The sequence below is a fragment of the Epargyreus clarus genome, unplaced genomic scaffold (assembly GCF_041222505.1).
Source record: "Epargyreus clarus isolate Ecla_fem2 unplaced genomic scaffold, WU_Ecla_fem_2.2 ptg000002l, whole genome shotgun sequence".
Taxonomy (NCBI): domain Eukaryota; kingdom Metazoa; phylum Arthropoda; class Insecta; order Lepidoptera; family Hesperiidae; genus Epargyreus; species Epargyreus clarus.
In genome coordinates this window covers 39,556-56,802 of record NW_027332210.1, presented here as the reverse complement: position 1 = coordinate 56,802, position 17,247 = coordinate 39,556, and the positions used below count along the sequence as shown (strand labels likewise).

The 17,247-nt window shown below is 41.9% G+C and overlaps 1 protein-coding gene across 2 annotated transcripts; it reads left to right on the top strand.

The window, feature by feature from the left end:
* The first annotated feature begins 5,956 nt into the window (after positions 1 to 5,956).
* Positions 5,957 to 16,932, top strand: knk (cytochrome and DOMON domain-containing protein knickkopf). Of its 2 annotated transcripts, XM_073077036.1 has the most exons (14): positions 5,958 to 6,266; positions 6,366 to 6,439; positions 7,017 to 7,165; positions 7,841 to 8,083; positions 9,543 to 9,650; positions 10,069 to 10,251; positions 10,659 to 10,752; positions 11,229 to 11,375; positions 11,958 to 12,093; positions 12,789 to 12,960; positions 14,410 to 14,617; positions 15,303 to 15,468; positions 16,119 to 16,301; positions 16,761 to 16,932. In XM_073077036.1, exons 1-14 carry the CDS (start codon positions 6,224 to 6,226, stop codon positions 16,916 to 16,918), a joined length of 2,064 nt encoding a protein of 687 aa, XP_072933137.1. In that variant the 5' UTR covers positions 5,958 to 6,223; the 3' UTR covers positions 16,919 to 16,932. The 2 variants fall into 2 exon arrangements, with proteins under 2 accessions (XP_072933128.1, XP_072933137.1); XM_073077027.1 differs by lacking the exons at positions 16,119 to 16,301; positions 16,761 to 16,932 and having other exon boundaries at positions 5,957 to 6,266; positions 14,410 to 15,129; positions 15,303 to 15,321.
* Positions 16,933 to 17,247: the final 315 nt, after the last annotated feature.

Here is a 17,247-nt window from a genome sequence, read left to right as displayed (position 1 = left end):
AGTTTTGCTGCGCGCGCGCATAAGTTATGCAAAGCGCAACTAACGATCTTCTGGTGATTGGGAAGCTGGGATGCTATACAGTTACCGTGCTCCATGGACATATCTAACAGATTTATTTACGTTTACGCGCTTTTATTTAATTTGTTTTGAAGTCATATTCCCCAAGTTGCTTCTTGAGCACAAACAGGGAAAGCGTTTCGAATCATTTTTTATTTGATTTTGAATCTAACGATAACATGATGATAAATCGATCTTCGCCCTTTTTAATAAACATATTTATTAATATACCTAAAAATTACTTTTCTATGGCAATTTAAAACATTGTTGTATTACCCAGACTACAAAATAAATGTCTATATATTTCCTGATATATATTTTCATTCACTACTTAACATTTCTCATACATAATACTAATGTCCGAAATAACATGATTTAAAAATCCTAGAACTCTACAAAGACGATGTAGCTAAATCGTCAAAGGTCGCCTTAAGAGCTATGGCTCCTAATGAAGAAAAATTACATCGCACTAAAGAAATTGCTGCTCTCAGGGCAGTATATTTATTTGTCTGAACACAAACAGAGGACCTTTTCCGAGTTATTAGTCAGCTCGCTTATGAGGAAAAATTACCCCATTACCACGATATAGATTTTCGGACACGTGTGTATCGTATGACCGGACAACAGAGATAATATTTTTTTAGCTTTCCTAATATTTTACAGAGCTTATTATACCAGTTTTTAGGTAATAAAAGCATCCAGCGAAGATTAAATGGTAACTATCACCGATGGAACCGTGCACCTTACACACATATAAGCAATGTTGTTGGAAATTCCGCGTTTGGATTGGCATAATCCCGCGCATAATATCCACGTGATGATAAGTGACTATGTGTGCTCATGGACATCTACAAACAACCCACGATAAGATTAGATTCCTAAGGTTCGCAGTTTATTTATTTATATTCAGGCAATATGGGATATATTGCCTAAATCTTATATATAACATTCTTGTGTCACAATGTTAGTTACCGTACTCCTCCGAAACGGCTTTACCAATTTGTACCAAATTTTATATGCATAACATTCAGTAGGTCTGAGAATCGGCTACTATATATTTTACCATATTAACACTGCTTTTATTAGGCAGACATATTAGGTGTGTACATTACCATGTCCATTTCGAATGATTATCACATCTTTCAAACCAGAACTCTGCAGCGCTTTACACTGGTGATTTAAGGTAGAAATAAGTATGGCGAAGCCGCCATAGTTGCCACGGCAGATCTTTAAAATCTGTTCATGTACCGAACTGTTAACTCTGAAACCATTAAGATAGTAATCAGAGAGTGGCGTATCATCTCGTTGCACAACGACAGTGGGGTGCAAGACAATGCAACGTGCAACTGTTTGCTTTTCGTATTTAGGAAGTTACATCACCGCCTTGGTGTTATATGCTATTATGCAAGCCTTAATGCGTTGTTTAACACTTGTCTGATGAGATTCTAGATTTACGAAACATCTACTTAAATGCCTTTTTTATTATCCCACGCACCTACTAAGCATATCAGTATAAACCATCGTATAAGGTGGCAACTGATACGGGCGGGTTGTGGGCGTCCAAGGCTTGCAAGGTCTCCTGAAAAGTAAGTCTCCAATTCTGTTTAGGGTTGATTAATGATCTGCTTGGGCAATAGTGACGAGTGTGACGACTTGTCATCCCAAGGACTGCACGCTTATTTTTTATAAATATAATTAATAGAGTAGGTATGTACGAAAATAAGTCAAATACAAAAATAACTTTTAAGTATTTTTGCGTATTAATTACTTAATTATTTGCTTTAATAATCATGATATTATACAAAGCCTTTAGTTTTTGTTTAATATTTGACTAGTCTTGGTAAACATTCATGATTGCAGTTGCTCATAAGGAGGCAATTTATCTCTCCCATCACATTAGCGATATCTGTGACAAAAATTAATCAATCTTCACGCACAAGTGCACGCGAGCGTCGCCGCGCACTATGCTTCGTTAACCGAAAATGCATACAAACAAGTTACACAACAAGTTGCCTAAATACAACGAATGACAAGCTCACTAAAACAGAGTGATAGATAACTGTGTCTGTGATCTATGCACGGCCTTTGTTATTAGCAACGCCGCTTCCAAATAATAGCCGGCTTCAGTAGTGTGTTGCGACACTGTTATAAATTACGTGAACGAGAATAAAGTTTAAAGTTGTCACGCTTCTTAAGACACTTTTTTATTTTAGAAGTAGCGAACGAGCATACAGTTATGACGTGGAGTTTTCTTTTGCCTTCAAACGTGCTTCTTCTCCATAACAAAACACCTGCTGAAGTGGTGGTAGATTAAGGTGACGCCTTAATGGAAGTCTGTACAGAATCTACTTTGAAACTTGGCCAATATAGCCGAGCCGAGATAGAATTAGAGTCCTGCTCGAGGTCAACCACAGTGAGTTGCTAAACTTGAGAACTAATTTGGAACGTAGCGTATAAATGTGTATCTCACTTAATACTGCTGTTATTAGACTGAAAATGTTCTAGCGGGAAGGCCTCCACATTTAAACCACAAAGGTCTCTACCAGCTTCAATTCCGATAAACTGTTTTGCAACATTACCTTAACTATCACCGCTTCTTAAAATATTCAGAATGTATCGCTATGGAAAAAAAGCAACGCAAAGAACCTCCATAAGGGTAGTAAATAATTATCTCAAGAAATATATAGGGAAAAACCATATTTATCATACGCATATTATCGTTAATATACGTATTATATTAACGATAATATGCTGGTGCGAGAACAAATTCATAATTATGCTGATTGGACAGAAGTCTGGATTAATGAGACAAAATGTTCGTGACATCCAGTTTAAGTAGAGTTAAATAATATAGAGTAATAAAATATGTTATGAGAGGTATAAGACATACTTTTCCGAGGTATTCTAGCTTAGCCCTCAGAGGTAGTGGCGCTTCTGCGGCAGACCTCAGGTAGGAATCTCATCTTTTCTGGGATTCATTAGAAAAGTGCTTGGACGGCAGTAACCATCAGGTGGACTGCTTGCTCGTCTGCTTAACTTATATTATAAAAAAAACATAAAAATTTCATGCTCGTTTATCGAATAAGGAACGTTTTATAAATTTTGAAGGAAATCGACGTATGGACCTATGGATATATATCCGTATTTTTTGGAAATTAGACTGCGCTGGATCTATGTATTTCAAGACCTTACGGTAAATGCAACGTGACGCCGCATCATGGAATCAGCGCGCGATTGTATGTGCTCTCTGCGGCTAGTTTGTCCAAATGTCGACGGTCACTGCGTCATCGCACTTTCACTGCGCACGCTCAATCATTTAGCGGTATTGCTCCGCTCGAGGAAAGCAAAAAATAACTCGACACATTTTACCTATGCAAAGACAACAATGTTTTGCAAATTAAAGATCGTCTCAGGAACTGACATAAGGATTTTTTTTTTATTATATAAGAGTAGCAGACGAGCATGCAGTCCACCTGATGTTAAGTGGCTACTACCGCTCATGGACATCTGTAATCAACCCCATATAGGATTAGATATTCCTACCTGAGGTCGGCCACAGATGCGCCGCTACCCCTGAGGACTAAGCTGGAACGCCTCGGAAAAGTCTGTCTCCCTTACCCACACCCTTCAAACCGGAACACAGCAGCGCTACACTGCTGTTATTAGGTAGAAATGAGGGAGAGCGGCAAATTGAATTGGAAGAAACATACTACGAACCTAATTAGAATGAATATGTTGTGATTTTGTTATCGTAAGACACAGTCATAATAAATAACAAGAAATACCGCAAGTCACACAATACAAGAAACCTGCAGGTAATAGTATATTATAATATTATTTTAGACATAAGTATGTAAAATAGAAGTGTTAGTGACTTCAAAGTTACTGCCTTTTTTACGCTCATATATAAGTCTTATATTAATTTTCCTTATTCGCGCGATATCCAAGCTTAAAAATTCCATTTGTTATTTTGTATCTATCTTTGTCTGACTGCACAGGACTATTTTTAAAACGGCTGAATCTATTTTACCAAATTTTCATGGAAACGTTTAACAGAAAATTATCTAGCATACAAAAGTGACTAACTTCACTAGCGGTGAACGTTAAATAAATCAGTTTCAATACAAGTACTTAACAAATTTATTATTTTGCAAACTAAGGTAATATTTGAAAATAAAAGTACCTACGCAGCGAATAGACAATCTCCTTTAGGAAGAAATATTAATACTTTCTGTGTCTCGAAAATTGAACTTTAAATTCGTAGATTATGCTATAGCAATACTATTACGAATTAACAGCGTAGCAAGTTTAATTAACACGAATTAGGCAAGAGCACGGAGACAGTGCTCAATTATGCGGCATTAATCATTCCCTCATTGCTATGCATTTATGCAAACGCAGATTCATTCATGTACTGCAAGTGAATTATTTGCGTAAGCGACAAACGCATTTGCGGGAACGCACTCGCTAATCTGAAGTATACAAAATTATCTAATAAATCATTATGAATGTACGTAGAACCCAAACTGAGTACGAGCGTGCGGTCCGGCTGATTTTAAATACGTACTTTCATCTGTCACCATTATCATATAGACATTTTATTATTATATAATAGGAGTTTATGACCCTAAAAATGATTACACATATGTGCTACATTCTGAACGACTAAGATACAACACCTGGAAAATATAGTGTACATCACCTATCGAACAAAATCAGTAGTGCAACACAACTGTTATAAGTCAAAAATAGGCGTGAACGTACTATAAAGTGAAAGGTACTATCAAGGTGAAAGGTACTATCTAGGCAAGGGAATATCAAAGAAGTAAATTAATTCAATGTGACCTGGTCCATCAATCAGTCACACACTTCAATGTCTTGTAATACTCGTAGACGTAGAAAAATCAATGGAACGTACATAGTTTTATCGACAATCTTTTGTATAATTTTATACAAGCGGCAACAAGATAGGCCTATAGATATTGAGCAACTATTCCTTCCTTTTCTTTGTTTTACACAAAGATAAATAAATCGTGTTTTTTAAAACATCCCAACCTAGCAGCTAGTACTGTAACGAAAAGGATCTTTCTGCAGTATATTACAATAACAATACAGACTCTAGAGGAAATAGATAAACCTACATAATATTCTTAAATTATATTCAACATAACGCTCGGACCGCTGTTTTGCAAACTGCAATTAGCAGTTCATATTGCAACAGGCCAATTTCGCCGACCATCGCGCCCTAACTACATAATTGCAACGTGTCTGTTAGATTGCGACACTGGCCAGGCCGACCTTCTGCCTCTCCCTTCTGCGGCCAGCCCCACGCCGCAAGACCGGTTTATGAACTCATCAAATTCAAAATTCAAAAATAACTAGGTTTTGTTTATCTATGTCCAGAATACAAAAAGCAAGAAATAAAACAAAAAAATAATTCTTCATCATAAACAAACTTTCTATTTCAGATTAAACAAACGACAATGACAAAATAGTTTGATATTTTAAATAAATTTCGAAAAAATGTTAAGTATAACAATCACATGATTGATGTTTGATCGATTCTACTATATTTGCAGCTATTAAACAATACAAAATGCAAAATAACAAAAGCACTACATAAAGTCAATTTTAAGCTTTCCGCCATTGTGAAAATGATACCATAAATATAAAATTATAAGCTAACGAATCGTACAAATAAACATCATTATATTCTAACCAGTACAACTCACCATCAAAAAAGCCTGTATTAAAAAACTTTATATATTGTAAGTTATAACTACCTATCTTAATATATTAAATAGTCATTGTTCTCTGCCTCGTTGTGTTTATTTATTATACTTGCAACATTACAAAATTATTTAAGGAATTCAAACTTCATTCTCTTTTTATACAATGACACAAAAGTGAAAGTACTCCAAGCTTATTGGACGATAGTAATATCAAGTTACGTTTCTACCAATGAAATGCGTGGCCTTACTTAAGTTAGTCCAATGAAGAACATACTTTTTAAGTGACATGTCAAGTTGAAGTTGGATTAGTTGTACAAACAGCCGGAAGTAAACGTCCGTACGAACTGTGAATGTAGAAGTGTAGAATAGAAAAGTTTTACAAATGCTTTGACCTCGCACTCGAGATTTTAATAATTACCACCATCACTTAAAACATGTTTCCAATATGTTTTGTGTTACTTGTACTCATCGCACGAGGTATAGCGAGTTTATTTTTGTGTGAATTTGAAATTCGAATGTAACTTTCTCTTGCCTTTTCTGCCCAGTGTTTAGTGTTCCATTGTTTTTAAATTTCAGACTGCAATTCTCAAGATGACGAAGGACCTTACCGAGGAAAATTTATTGGGAAGCTTAACTCTTATCACCACCAGGTAATATTATTAAATATGTGGAATACAAAACTATCTAACTACTAAAAGTTTGGACAATGGTCAACCTTGTGAGTCAGTGGTGTTTAGCTGAGACTTACGGCTAAATATGTCCACAGTCGCCTGCCATAAGGATTATACCAAACTTGAAATTTATTAGCCAAAACCAGTTTTATAAATTGACCGTAACAAATGAATTAATTAATTTTTCGCTGTTTATAAATAAATGTTATCTGAATTTTAGTGTACTAAACCTTTTTATATTTTTAAAATGAAATGCTTTTAATTTTATTGATGTTTTCTTTTCAAGCCTCCTCTTAATATAAGTAAGTAAAAACCTAAATATTTTTAATGTAATATAATTGAAATATATAAATTTTAAAACTTTAGGCTAGGGTTTAGGGGCCACCGAAATGTAATTTTTTAGAGATTCATGTTTCATGTTGAGTAAAGAATTTAGAGTATGATTATTTTACAGGAAATGAATCCTATAATATAAACTAATTATTATTTCTATATTAGAAAAATAAAATAAATTATTGTATGTGAAGTTATTACCGTTTTACGAAATATATTTCAGGTATCAGGAGATGTGTATGCAGTAGATGACTGGACACTCTTATTGGTAGACTTCAACTACGATGGCACGGGAGACGACACCTTCTTCTGGGCTGGAGACTCCGGTAGACCTGGGCCCATGGGGTATATTGTACCAGATCAGCATGGCAAGTAAGTGTGGTGTTGATTTTTAATCTTACTAATGATTGAGAACTATAATTAAATTATTTTATTTATTTGTAATCACAATTTAGTCTATTTTATTGTTTAAAAAACCTTCAAGAGATAGTTTAATATAAATTACACATGTAATTTTTAAGATATCTTGCACAATTGTGCTTACGATCTTAATTGATTAAGACTACTGTTCTTCAATATTATCATGGCATAACCACCTTTTTGTATAAATATATTTTTCCTACCTTTTTCTCTTCCTAACTTGTATTATATTATACTTTAACCTATACAACATAATATTGTGTTTTTCATAATTAAATTGGACTTAATTCATAAATAAGGGGCTATTTATCTTTATTATATTATTTTTGAACTTTCTATTGTTTATGAGGTTTCTTTGTTACTCTGGTTATATGGGTTTTGTAGGTTACAAGAACTCCTTGTTGAGGTTGTTGTAACCAATACTTGAAGACTGACAAAGACTTAAAATTATGCCTGAATATGAAACTAAAGTGGGTGTCCTACTCTGTGGCCTGCGGGCCTCCAGGAGTGGGAGTACAGGCCTCGAGGTGTCTCTCTTTACCCAGGCAATTCTCAAGGGGTCGACTGCCCCCGGTGCTATGTTCCGCTGCATGGTGGAGGGATTAAATATGTGAGATATGTTTCCAGAACGAACATCCTGGAGCGCTACTACAACGAGGAGCTGCGGTTGCGGCTACCGGACGGGCGCAAGGTGTCGCAGATCGCGTGGCTGGCGGTGTACGACATCGCGTCGCAGAACGCGTTCGGCGACGTGTACGTGCCCGAGGAGTTCGAGGCGCCGGCGCCGCGCGCGCTGGCCCCACTGGCGCCCGCGCCCGGCGCCAGGGTGTCCAGTGGCCGCGTGCGCTTCCTGGACGCCTCCACCTTCATGTGAGTACATGTCAGCTAGCAACATCACGGCTGCCCCGCTCGCGCCCGCGCCCGGCGCCAGGGTGTCCAGTGGCCGCGTGCGCTTCCTGGACGCCTCCACCTTCATGTGAGTACATGTCAGCTAGCAACATCATGGCTGCCCCGCTCGCGCCCGCGCCCGGCGCCAGGGTGTCCAGTGGCCGCGTGCGCTTCCTGGACGCCTCCACCTTCATGTGAGTACATGTCAGCTAGCAACATCATGGCTGCCCCGCTCGCGCCCGCGCCCGGCGCCAGGGTGTCCAGTGGCCGCGTGCGCTTCCTGGACGCCTCCACCTTCATGTGAGTACATGTCAGCTAGCAACATCATGGCTGCCCCGCTCGCGCCCGCGCCCGGCGCCAGGGTGTCCAGTGGCCGCGTGCGCTTCCTGGACGCCTCCACCTTCATGTGAGTACATGTCAGCTAGCAACATCATGGCTGCCCCGCTCGCGCCCGCGCCCGGCGCCAGGGTGTCCAGTGGCCGCGTGCGCTTCCTGGACGCCTCCACCTTCATGTGAGTACATGTCAGCTAGCAACATCATGGCTGCCCCGCTCGCGCCCGCGCCCGGCGCCAGGGTGTCCAGTGGCCGCGTGCGCTTCCTGGACGCCTCCACCTTCATGTGAGTAAATCGGCCTTTGATGGTCTTTTGAAAGATAGAAATTATACCTGAGCCATAGATAAGTATAGATATCTCAGCACCTTGTAATTGAAGGAAGCCATTAAATGACTTAAACGGCTAACAATTCTGTCAGCCATTTAATGGCTGTCATGGTGTAATTTACGCGGAACAATGCCGACATGCGCAATTAAGTGGTGCAAAAACACGAAATCGAAGAAAAGGTGCGGAGAAATATCTTTTCAATCGTAAATGATCTAAAAACTACATTCTTTTAATATTTTTCAAACACGAAAATAGATGACAGTGACAATTTCAATTGTCAAAACTGGTTACGTTTTCTTATTAGGAGTGAGTAATCTTTACTACTCTATGACCTGAGCAATGAGACAAACATGCTACCTAATGTAAAGTGGTCTCCATCTACTTAAGGTTAAGTACAGACATTCATGGACAGCAAATATGTGTACCAATGTTATAAAACTTTCTACTTAATATTATAAAATAATATAGGAAATAATATCATAATGTAATGATATTATCATTTATTTGACAATTACATAATTTTGTGACATCAAACTGAATATTTGCACGCCTCAAAAACTCAAAGGATATTGTAAATTATTTTAACACCTATCATGTTTATACCTTATTTAGCAAATAAAAACTGATTATGATTATAAGTTTAAAAAGATTTGTCATAATAAAACACGTAAAATTTCAAAAGGATGTACTATTAATATAAAGGATATGGATAGGAAAGGTTTATTACCCTTGTTGTGTAACCTTTTTGGAACTGCTATATTAAACTATTGTGTGTGTACAGTATTCCAGAATTCCGTTACGACGGCAGTGGCGAGGAGGTATACTTCTGGACCGGCGTGGGGCCGCAGCCTTCCTCTCGAGGGATGAAGATTCCTGATGAGGATGGATAGTGAGTGTTGCTATGCAACATCATATTAGTTTTATAGATATTATTTTCGTGAATCATCAGAGTCAAGATTCATTTATCACGTATTAATTTTTTCTGGTGATAGATATTCTATCAATAGTTATTAAAGAAAAAAAAATTGGTTAATAAACAATGTAGAAAAATGTTTTTAACTTGTTTGTCTCGGTCTATTTATTATATAATGATAATAAAGACGATTATAAAATGTTATCCTAATCTGCTTAATCACATAACTGATCGTATTGAAATACTATACATGCAGTGTCAAGGTTTCAGCAAAAGGACATAGGGTACCTTTTATGTTAAAAACAAAAACTGTTCCTGAGGGGTAGCTAAAGAACTCTGACCGAGGGTAAAAGCTAGTGCTATGAAATTACTCAACTCCATGAATCCTCGGCAGCCTCGAGCCCATCCGCGCGTACAACGGCGAGGACGTGCAGCTGGTGCTGCCGGGCGGCAAGACCGTGTTCGACGCGGACTGGATCGCGCTGTGGGACGCCGGCAGCCGCGCCGCGCTCGCCTCGGTGCTCGTGCCCGATGCGCTCAACGTGCCGCCCGGGGTCATGAAGATACACAATCACAAGTATGTCAAGACTCGAGACCCATGGGTATGGGTACACATTGTAATGTTACACTGGGAGCACATTCAAAAAGTAGATAATGGAAGTATAATTTTCCAAATTCAAAGCCGTAATTCAACATCAGAGATGTTATTGCTATACCTGTCTATATCTCAAATTCCGATCCAGTAGTCGTTTAAGAAAAATATTGTAACTGAATATTTGTAAGTGCCGCCGTTAGCCCATACAAAATAAATATATTTCATTTCATTTCAAATAACTATAATTAATCACAAGTATAAAATAGAAATCTTAATTAAAACAACAAATATTTTTTTCCTACAGACATACTACATATTATATCATTTACAATTCCAATCAATTTTATTCTCTTGTTACAATAGTAATAAAACAGTGTTATTTTCCATAGGACATCACTACCACACTGCAAGCAGTTGCACAGAGACTACCAGGTGTCGTGGGAAGTTTTTGGGAACCAGGTCACCATACAACTGGCTGGACAAGTATGTTATTATTTATTATAACTTTAATGGGTTTTATTGAATATTGTAGCTTCTCTCTACATGTTTTCTTTGCCTGGGCAGTTTTCATGAAGGTCACCTTCAGTGAGTATAACATATTTTACAATGACGTAATTTTTCATAAGTAACATACTTATACTAAATTAATATGTATATTAGTAAATACTTCACTGCCTTGAAATAACCACAAAAGGGTAATTATTTAATTAATTGTTCTAATTATTGATAAATAAAAAACATTTTTGAGTAAAAATATAGAGCAAAAGCAGAGGAGTCGCCAGTGTATCACCGGATTTGAAGGAGAACTCTTTTAGCATCTTTTTTGAAGACCCTCATGTCATAGCGCTCTGGGAATACTTCAGGAGGAAGTTTTCACATCTTGCCCGTTCGTGGCAAGATAAATCTATGTATTTTATCTAAGGACGTAACATTGAAAATTTCTGTGTGTGTGCGTGCAGGTGGGTGAGAACGAGTACATGGCGTTCGGTATCTCGGGCTCCGACACGAGCTCGGCCATGCTGGGCGCGGACGTGGCCGTGGCGGCCTGGGACGCAAGGCTAAAGCGCGGGCTCGCCACCGACTACAACATTACCGCCAAGACACCGGTCAGCACCACTTTTTTCTTTTATAATATAGGAGTAGCAGACGAGCATGCAGGCCACCTGATGGTAAGTGGCTCCTGCCGCCCATGGACATCTGAAATCAACCCCAAATACGATTAGACATTCCTACCTGAGGTCGGCCACAGATGCGCCGCTACCCCTGAGGACTAAACTGGAGCCTTGAAAAGTATGTCTCCTTTACCACGTCCTTCCTTCAAACCAGAACACAGCGCGTAACACTGTTGTTATGAGGTAACAAGAGGTGTGACAGTGGTGCCGCTGGAGTCGTACCACAAAGGGTTCTACCAGTGGCAGCGTAAGGCTTGGGCGACGTGGACCACCTCCTACGACCTCGCAAAAGGTTACCGGAATGAACCCATCACTATAATATGTATTTGTCGGCGAATAAGTCTATATGACATTTGTAATTTGTAAAATCAAAACTACTTTTTAGACTGACAGCCTCTATTCCACTTTTCGGCCTCCCACGACCTTACCCCGCCACTGGGTTCTACCACATTCAAAGCGTTGAGTGTTGCAACACCGTCTAGGTGGATAATATTATATAATATTGTGTGTTTCCAGTGTGTGAGCGTGCTGGGGCAGTGGCGCGGCGTGTGCCGGGACGAGCGGCTCGGCGCGCAGGACTCCAACCAGGTGTTCAGCGCCGCGCGGGACGACGGGCTCACCGTGCTCAGCTACCGCCGACAGCTGGCGCCCTGTTAGTAACACTCCAACCAGGTGTTCAGCGCCGCGCGGGACGACGGGCTCACCGTGCTCAGCTACCGCCGACAGCTGGCGCCCTGTTAGTAACACTCCAACCAGGTGTTCAGCGCCGCGCGGGACGACGGGCTCACCGTGCTCAGCTACCGCCGACAGCTGGCGCCCTGTTAGTAACACTCCAACCAGGTGTTCAGCGCCGCGCGGGACGACGGGCTCACCGTGCTCAGCTACCGCCGACAGCTGGCGCCCTGTTAGTAACACTCCAACCAGGTGTTCAGCGCCGCGCGGGACGACGGGCTCACCGTGCTCAGCTACCGCCGACAGCTGGCGCCCTGTTAGTAACACTCCAACCAGGTGTTCAGCGCCGCGCGGGACGACGGGCTCACCGTGCTCAGCAAATACTTATACTTCTTTTTTTAATTAATATTTTTGTATATATTGTTGCATTCACTACTTGTTTCTTATTGCACAATTCATTGTATGTCCACCTGTGGCAAGAATATGTTGTGCTCAAAATTTTATATGTAACCATGTTTTACAATAAAAATTATTTGATAGATTGAATAATATAAGATAGATAGAATTTATAGATTAAAGATCGAAATATAATAATTATTATTAGTAATTTGAATTGAATGCAAAAAATAATTATTTGGCTTTGGTTAAAAATCGACAAAACATCACACATTCCAGCGGAGCCGATAGACCGTGAGTGGCCGACAGAGAAGCCAGTGTTCGTGGTGTGGGCCGTGGGCGCGCTGGACCACGAGCTGGAGCCCGCCTTCCACCGCCTCTACCACAAGCACGACGTGCGCTTGCAGCTCGCGCAGAACCCGCCCGAGAACGACTGCTTCCCCTTCACTATGTGAGTCGTGTGTTGTAATACGATGGTTTAACTCTGCGGTGTAATTGTGAGGAAAGCATTTTTAACTTATTTTTGCTTAATAATAGTAGTGTTCAGTATTTCCGTGTTTACTTTTGAAGCGTGTGGTAAGGGTGATGTGCCTTTTTGAGGTAGCTCTAAAATTCTAGTTTTTAAAGTAGTTTATTTGACATGACTGTTGTACGAGCTACGAGTACGAGTTTTGAATTGTTCACCATGTTCATGAGTGTTATTATGGTATGGTCCCCTCCGAACTGTTAGTTCGCTCCGAATATTGAAACCATTTGCGTTGCAACACCAAATTGTAGATATTAGCGGGACGAAGATAGCGCGGGACTTCTCGGCACCCTGCGCAGCCCGTTTTCGCTCACGAGTATATAACTGCGTTAGTGTGCCTGTCTACGCAAGTAGCGGGTCGAGGGGAGTGGAGCGCGGGGACGGAGGTCAACGACCGCGCACCGGGAGCATTGACCTCACCGGCGGGCGGGGGCCAGTGCGCGAACATACCTCGGCGCTGACTCACGCTTGACCGTCTCACCATTTCTTACAATGCTTACTCTCCGGACAGTATCCTTAATTCTCCATTTGAAACAGACGTTTTACTCTCCAAGAATTTATATTTTTTTCCGACATAGTTAAGGTTATTTTTAGGACCATTATAATAGATTTAACTTGCTATGGGCGGAGTTTCATTTAATATAGATGTAAAGTTGACACTTTGCGAGAATGATTTTTTCGAGTAAAATTCGAGTGATTACCAACCAAAGAGATATAGAAAATCATATTTAACGTAGAAACGAATTTGTAAACAACAAGCAATAAGAATTTACTATTTAATCAGTTATCTATTTTTATTAAAAATAAATCCTAAAAACGGCGGTAACTTATTTGCCAAACTATTACTTTCTCATACTAGGCCGTATGTCATGGTCATAACATCGAATAATTAGTTGATTAACCAACAAATTCTTCAATGACTTATGACTGTTGATGTTTGACTTATGTATGTATGACTTATGTATGTTTTTAAAGAATTATACATAAATAATTTGTTATGTATAATCTTGAAGGATTAGTATGGTAATGGTAAAGGATTAATATGGTATGGAGAAATATGTATTTTCTTCAAAATTTTCCTTTTCCTTTAATTTGTCACATAAAATTACTTCCCAGAATTTAATCCTTGTAAGTGACCCAATCAGACAGTGGAATAATATAGAGGATGTAATTTTTTTCAAAATGAACTCGTTCGATTCCCGGCTAAGGAAAAAGATATTTTAAAAAAGTAATGATGCAGTTTTAGTTTTTATCAAAATCGGCCTCGTAACTCCTTTCAGCATTTTTCGCTAATCCTTATAGTTTAGGATTTGGCCCTGAAGGCCCGTTTGAAAAATTCACCCTGTATATGTCTATATGTCGTGTGTGTTGCAGCGGCGGGCGTGCCCCCGCGCCGGCGGCGTGGGAGCGCGCGGCGCTGACGGACCCGGCGCTGCGCGTGTTCCGCGCCGCGCTCGGCCCCGCGGGCGGCGCGCGCGGGCTGGCCGGCCGCGCCCGCGCCGCGCCCGCGCGCGCCTGGTACGTCAACGGCCAGCTCGCGCCCGACCTGCAGCTGCGCCGCGGCCTGCACTACACGGTCAAGGTACGTCAACGGCCAGCTCGCGCCCGACCTGCAGCTGCGCCGCGGCCTGCACTACACGGTCAAGGTACGTCAACGGCCAGCTCGCGCCCGACCTGCAGCTGCGCCGCGGCCTGCACTACACGGTCAAGGTACGTCAACGGCCAGCTCGCGCCCGACCTGCAGCTGCGCCGCGGCCTGCACTACACGGTCAAGGTACGTCAACGGCCAGCTCGCGCCCGACCTGCAGCTGCGCCGCGGCCTGCACTACACGGTCAAGGTACGTCAACGGCCAGCTCGCGCCCGACCTGCAGCTGCGCCGCGGCCTGCACTACACGGTCAAGGTACGTCAACGGCCAGCTCGCGCCCGACCTGCAGCTGCGCCGCGGCCTGCACTACACGGTCAAGGTACGTCAACGGCCAGCTCGCGCCCGACCTGCAGCTGCGCCGCGGCCTGCACTACACGGTCAAGGTACGTCAACGGCCAGCTCGCGCCCGACCTGCAGCTGCGCCGCGGCCTGCACTACACGGTCAAGGTACGTCGCCGACGGACAGATCACAGAACGGATCGAATACGTCAGAAAACATCACGGCATATAAAGATTTATGGCATAGTTAATGGATTATTCGACAAATTTAAACGTAAAAGTAGCGATAACTTGAATATATTTCCAGTGAAACAATAGTAAAGTTCCCCATGTGTGTGCAGGTGATGGGCGGCAACGACCCGCACTCGGCGGAGGCGTACCACCCGCTGGTGGTGACGAGCGAGCCGCACGGCGGCCTCGAGCGGCTCTCGGACGACGCGCAGCGCGCCGTGCGCGTGCTCGCCGGCGCGCGACACACGCGCCGCGGCCGCCTCAGCCCCACCGCCGGTACACACGCACACACACACACACATGCACTAGGGCATACTCACGCATTTCACATGGACGCACGTACACACACCCACACGAACACTCATTTTTTGCAATCTCCCTAAAGATAAATTGTTACGGTCATCTATAAACCATTTGTAACCGACGCCATACAGAATGACTTCCTCACTTCGGAAGTAAATAATTGCTTCAAAAGTAGATAAGCTAACTCTACACTCTTTCACCGAAACGCCAAAACTGTTTGAGATAGAAATAAAAGTATTGTTCGCCTCTTAATGTGCGAGCGATACGTGCGCCGGCGGCGGCCGCCGCGGCGCGCGGCCAGTCGCCCCACTCCTCGACCACTTGACCTACGGCGGCGGGCAGAGACGGACGCTTGCGATAACCTTGTTACCGACCACAATTAAACCGTTAAAATACAGTCCATTATATTTTATTTCCGAGCCCTAGGCGTATTAGGTCGATTGTGTTTCCCTACTTTAACGGTACTGAATCTTCAACATTATACTCTAATCATTTTGAATACTCAAATGTTTTTTTACTTAGGCAGAAACATAAACATTTATTTCAAAGCGGCACTACAAAAATATATATATACATGCATAATATAAAATAATCTTAGACTACTAAATAACGATGTATTCCAGCGGGCGAGCTGTGCGAGGGCGAGCTGCCGGCGGGCGCGGACCGCCGCCGCGACACCTTCGACACGTTCCGCGCCTTCAACCGCTCGCTGCGCTGGAGCTGCCGGGCGCGGCCCGCGGACCTGGACCTCACGCCCAACTCCACCTGGCCCGACCTCGTCTACTACCACTCCTTCACGCACCCTGGTCAGTAGGAGCCGACTTCCATTCCTTAAGCAAACACAACTATTTGAATGCTCTATTACTTTTATATTGACTAGAAGTAAAATTTAGCAAGCCTTTTAGAGTGTAGGGCGCATCAAAAACATGACATAAATATACTCGAAAAACAGTGAAATTCTAGTAGTTTCGAATTCTACCTTTCAATCAGGATGTCTGACTTGAATGTCGCCAATCTGAAAATCAGACAGAATCAGATATTTAGAACTTATGGACGCATTTGAAATAGAGTAATTATCTTTTCCTTTAGTGGTGAGGGAAAACATTATGAGGAAACCTACACGCCTGAGAGTTTTAAAAAAATGTTAACAAAAGTGTACCAACTCAAATGAAATATGGCCTAACGGCAGCTCACTCCAAAAGAGAATCCACTAAGTTGACGTAGAATAGCCGTGCACAACGATGTTAACAGTAGTTTGTCCGCAGACATGGGCGGGCGCATCTTCGTGGTGGACCGGCACAGCCGCACGGCGGCGCGCGGCCCCGTCGCCCTGGCGCCGCCCGCCCGCCCCGCCCCCGCCCTGGCGCACCTCGCCGCACTCGCCGCGCTCCCCGCCCTAGCCGCCGCCCTGCTGCGACTCTGACCGCTGACGGCGCTACTCTATAGTCTGATTCATAATTAGGTCTCCAAAATGTAAACAAAGAAATGTCACTGTCAAAATTAACAAGAAACAAAAACTTTAACAAACTCAACAAAAAACGAAAATTTAACAAATATACACAATTTAACAAACGCGTTAGGTAAACGTGAAAGCATTCGAGTTCGATCACAATCAAGAAAATTTATAATATCAGCATCGAACTTAAAAATGACAGCACAAGAAATGTCTTGGATTTCGGTTGTGTTACCATTCTCACATTTTAATTTTCTACCATAAACTTTGTTTTTTATTATTATTACTGTATAGATCGA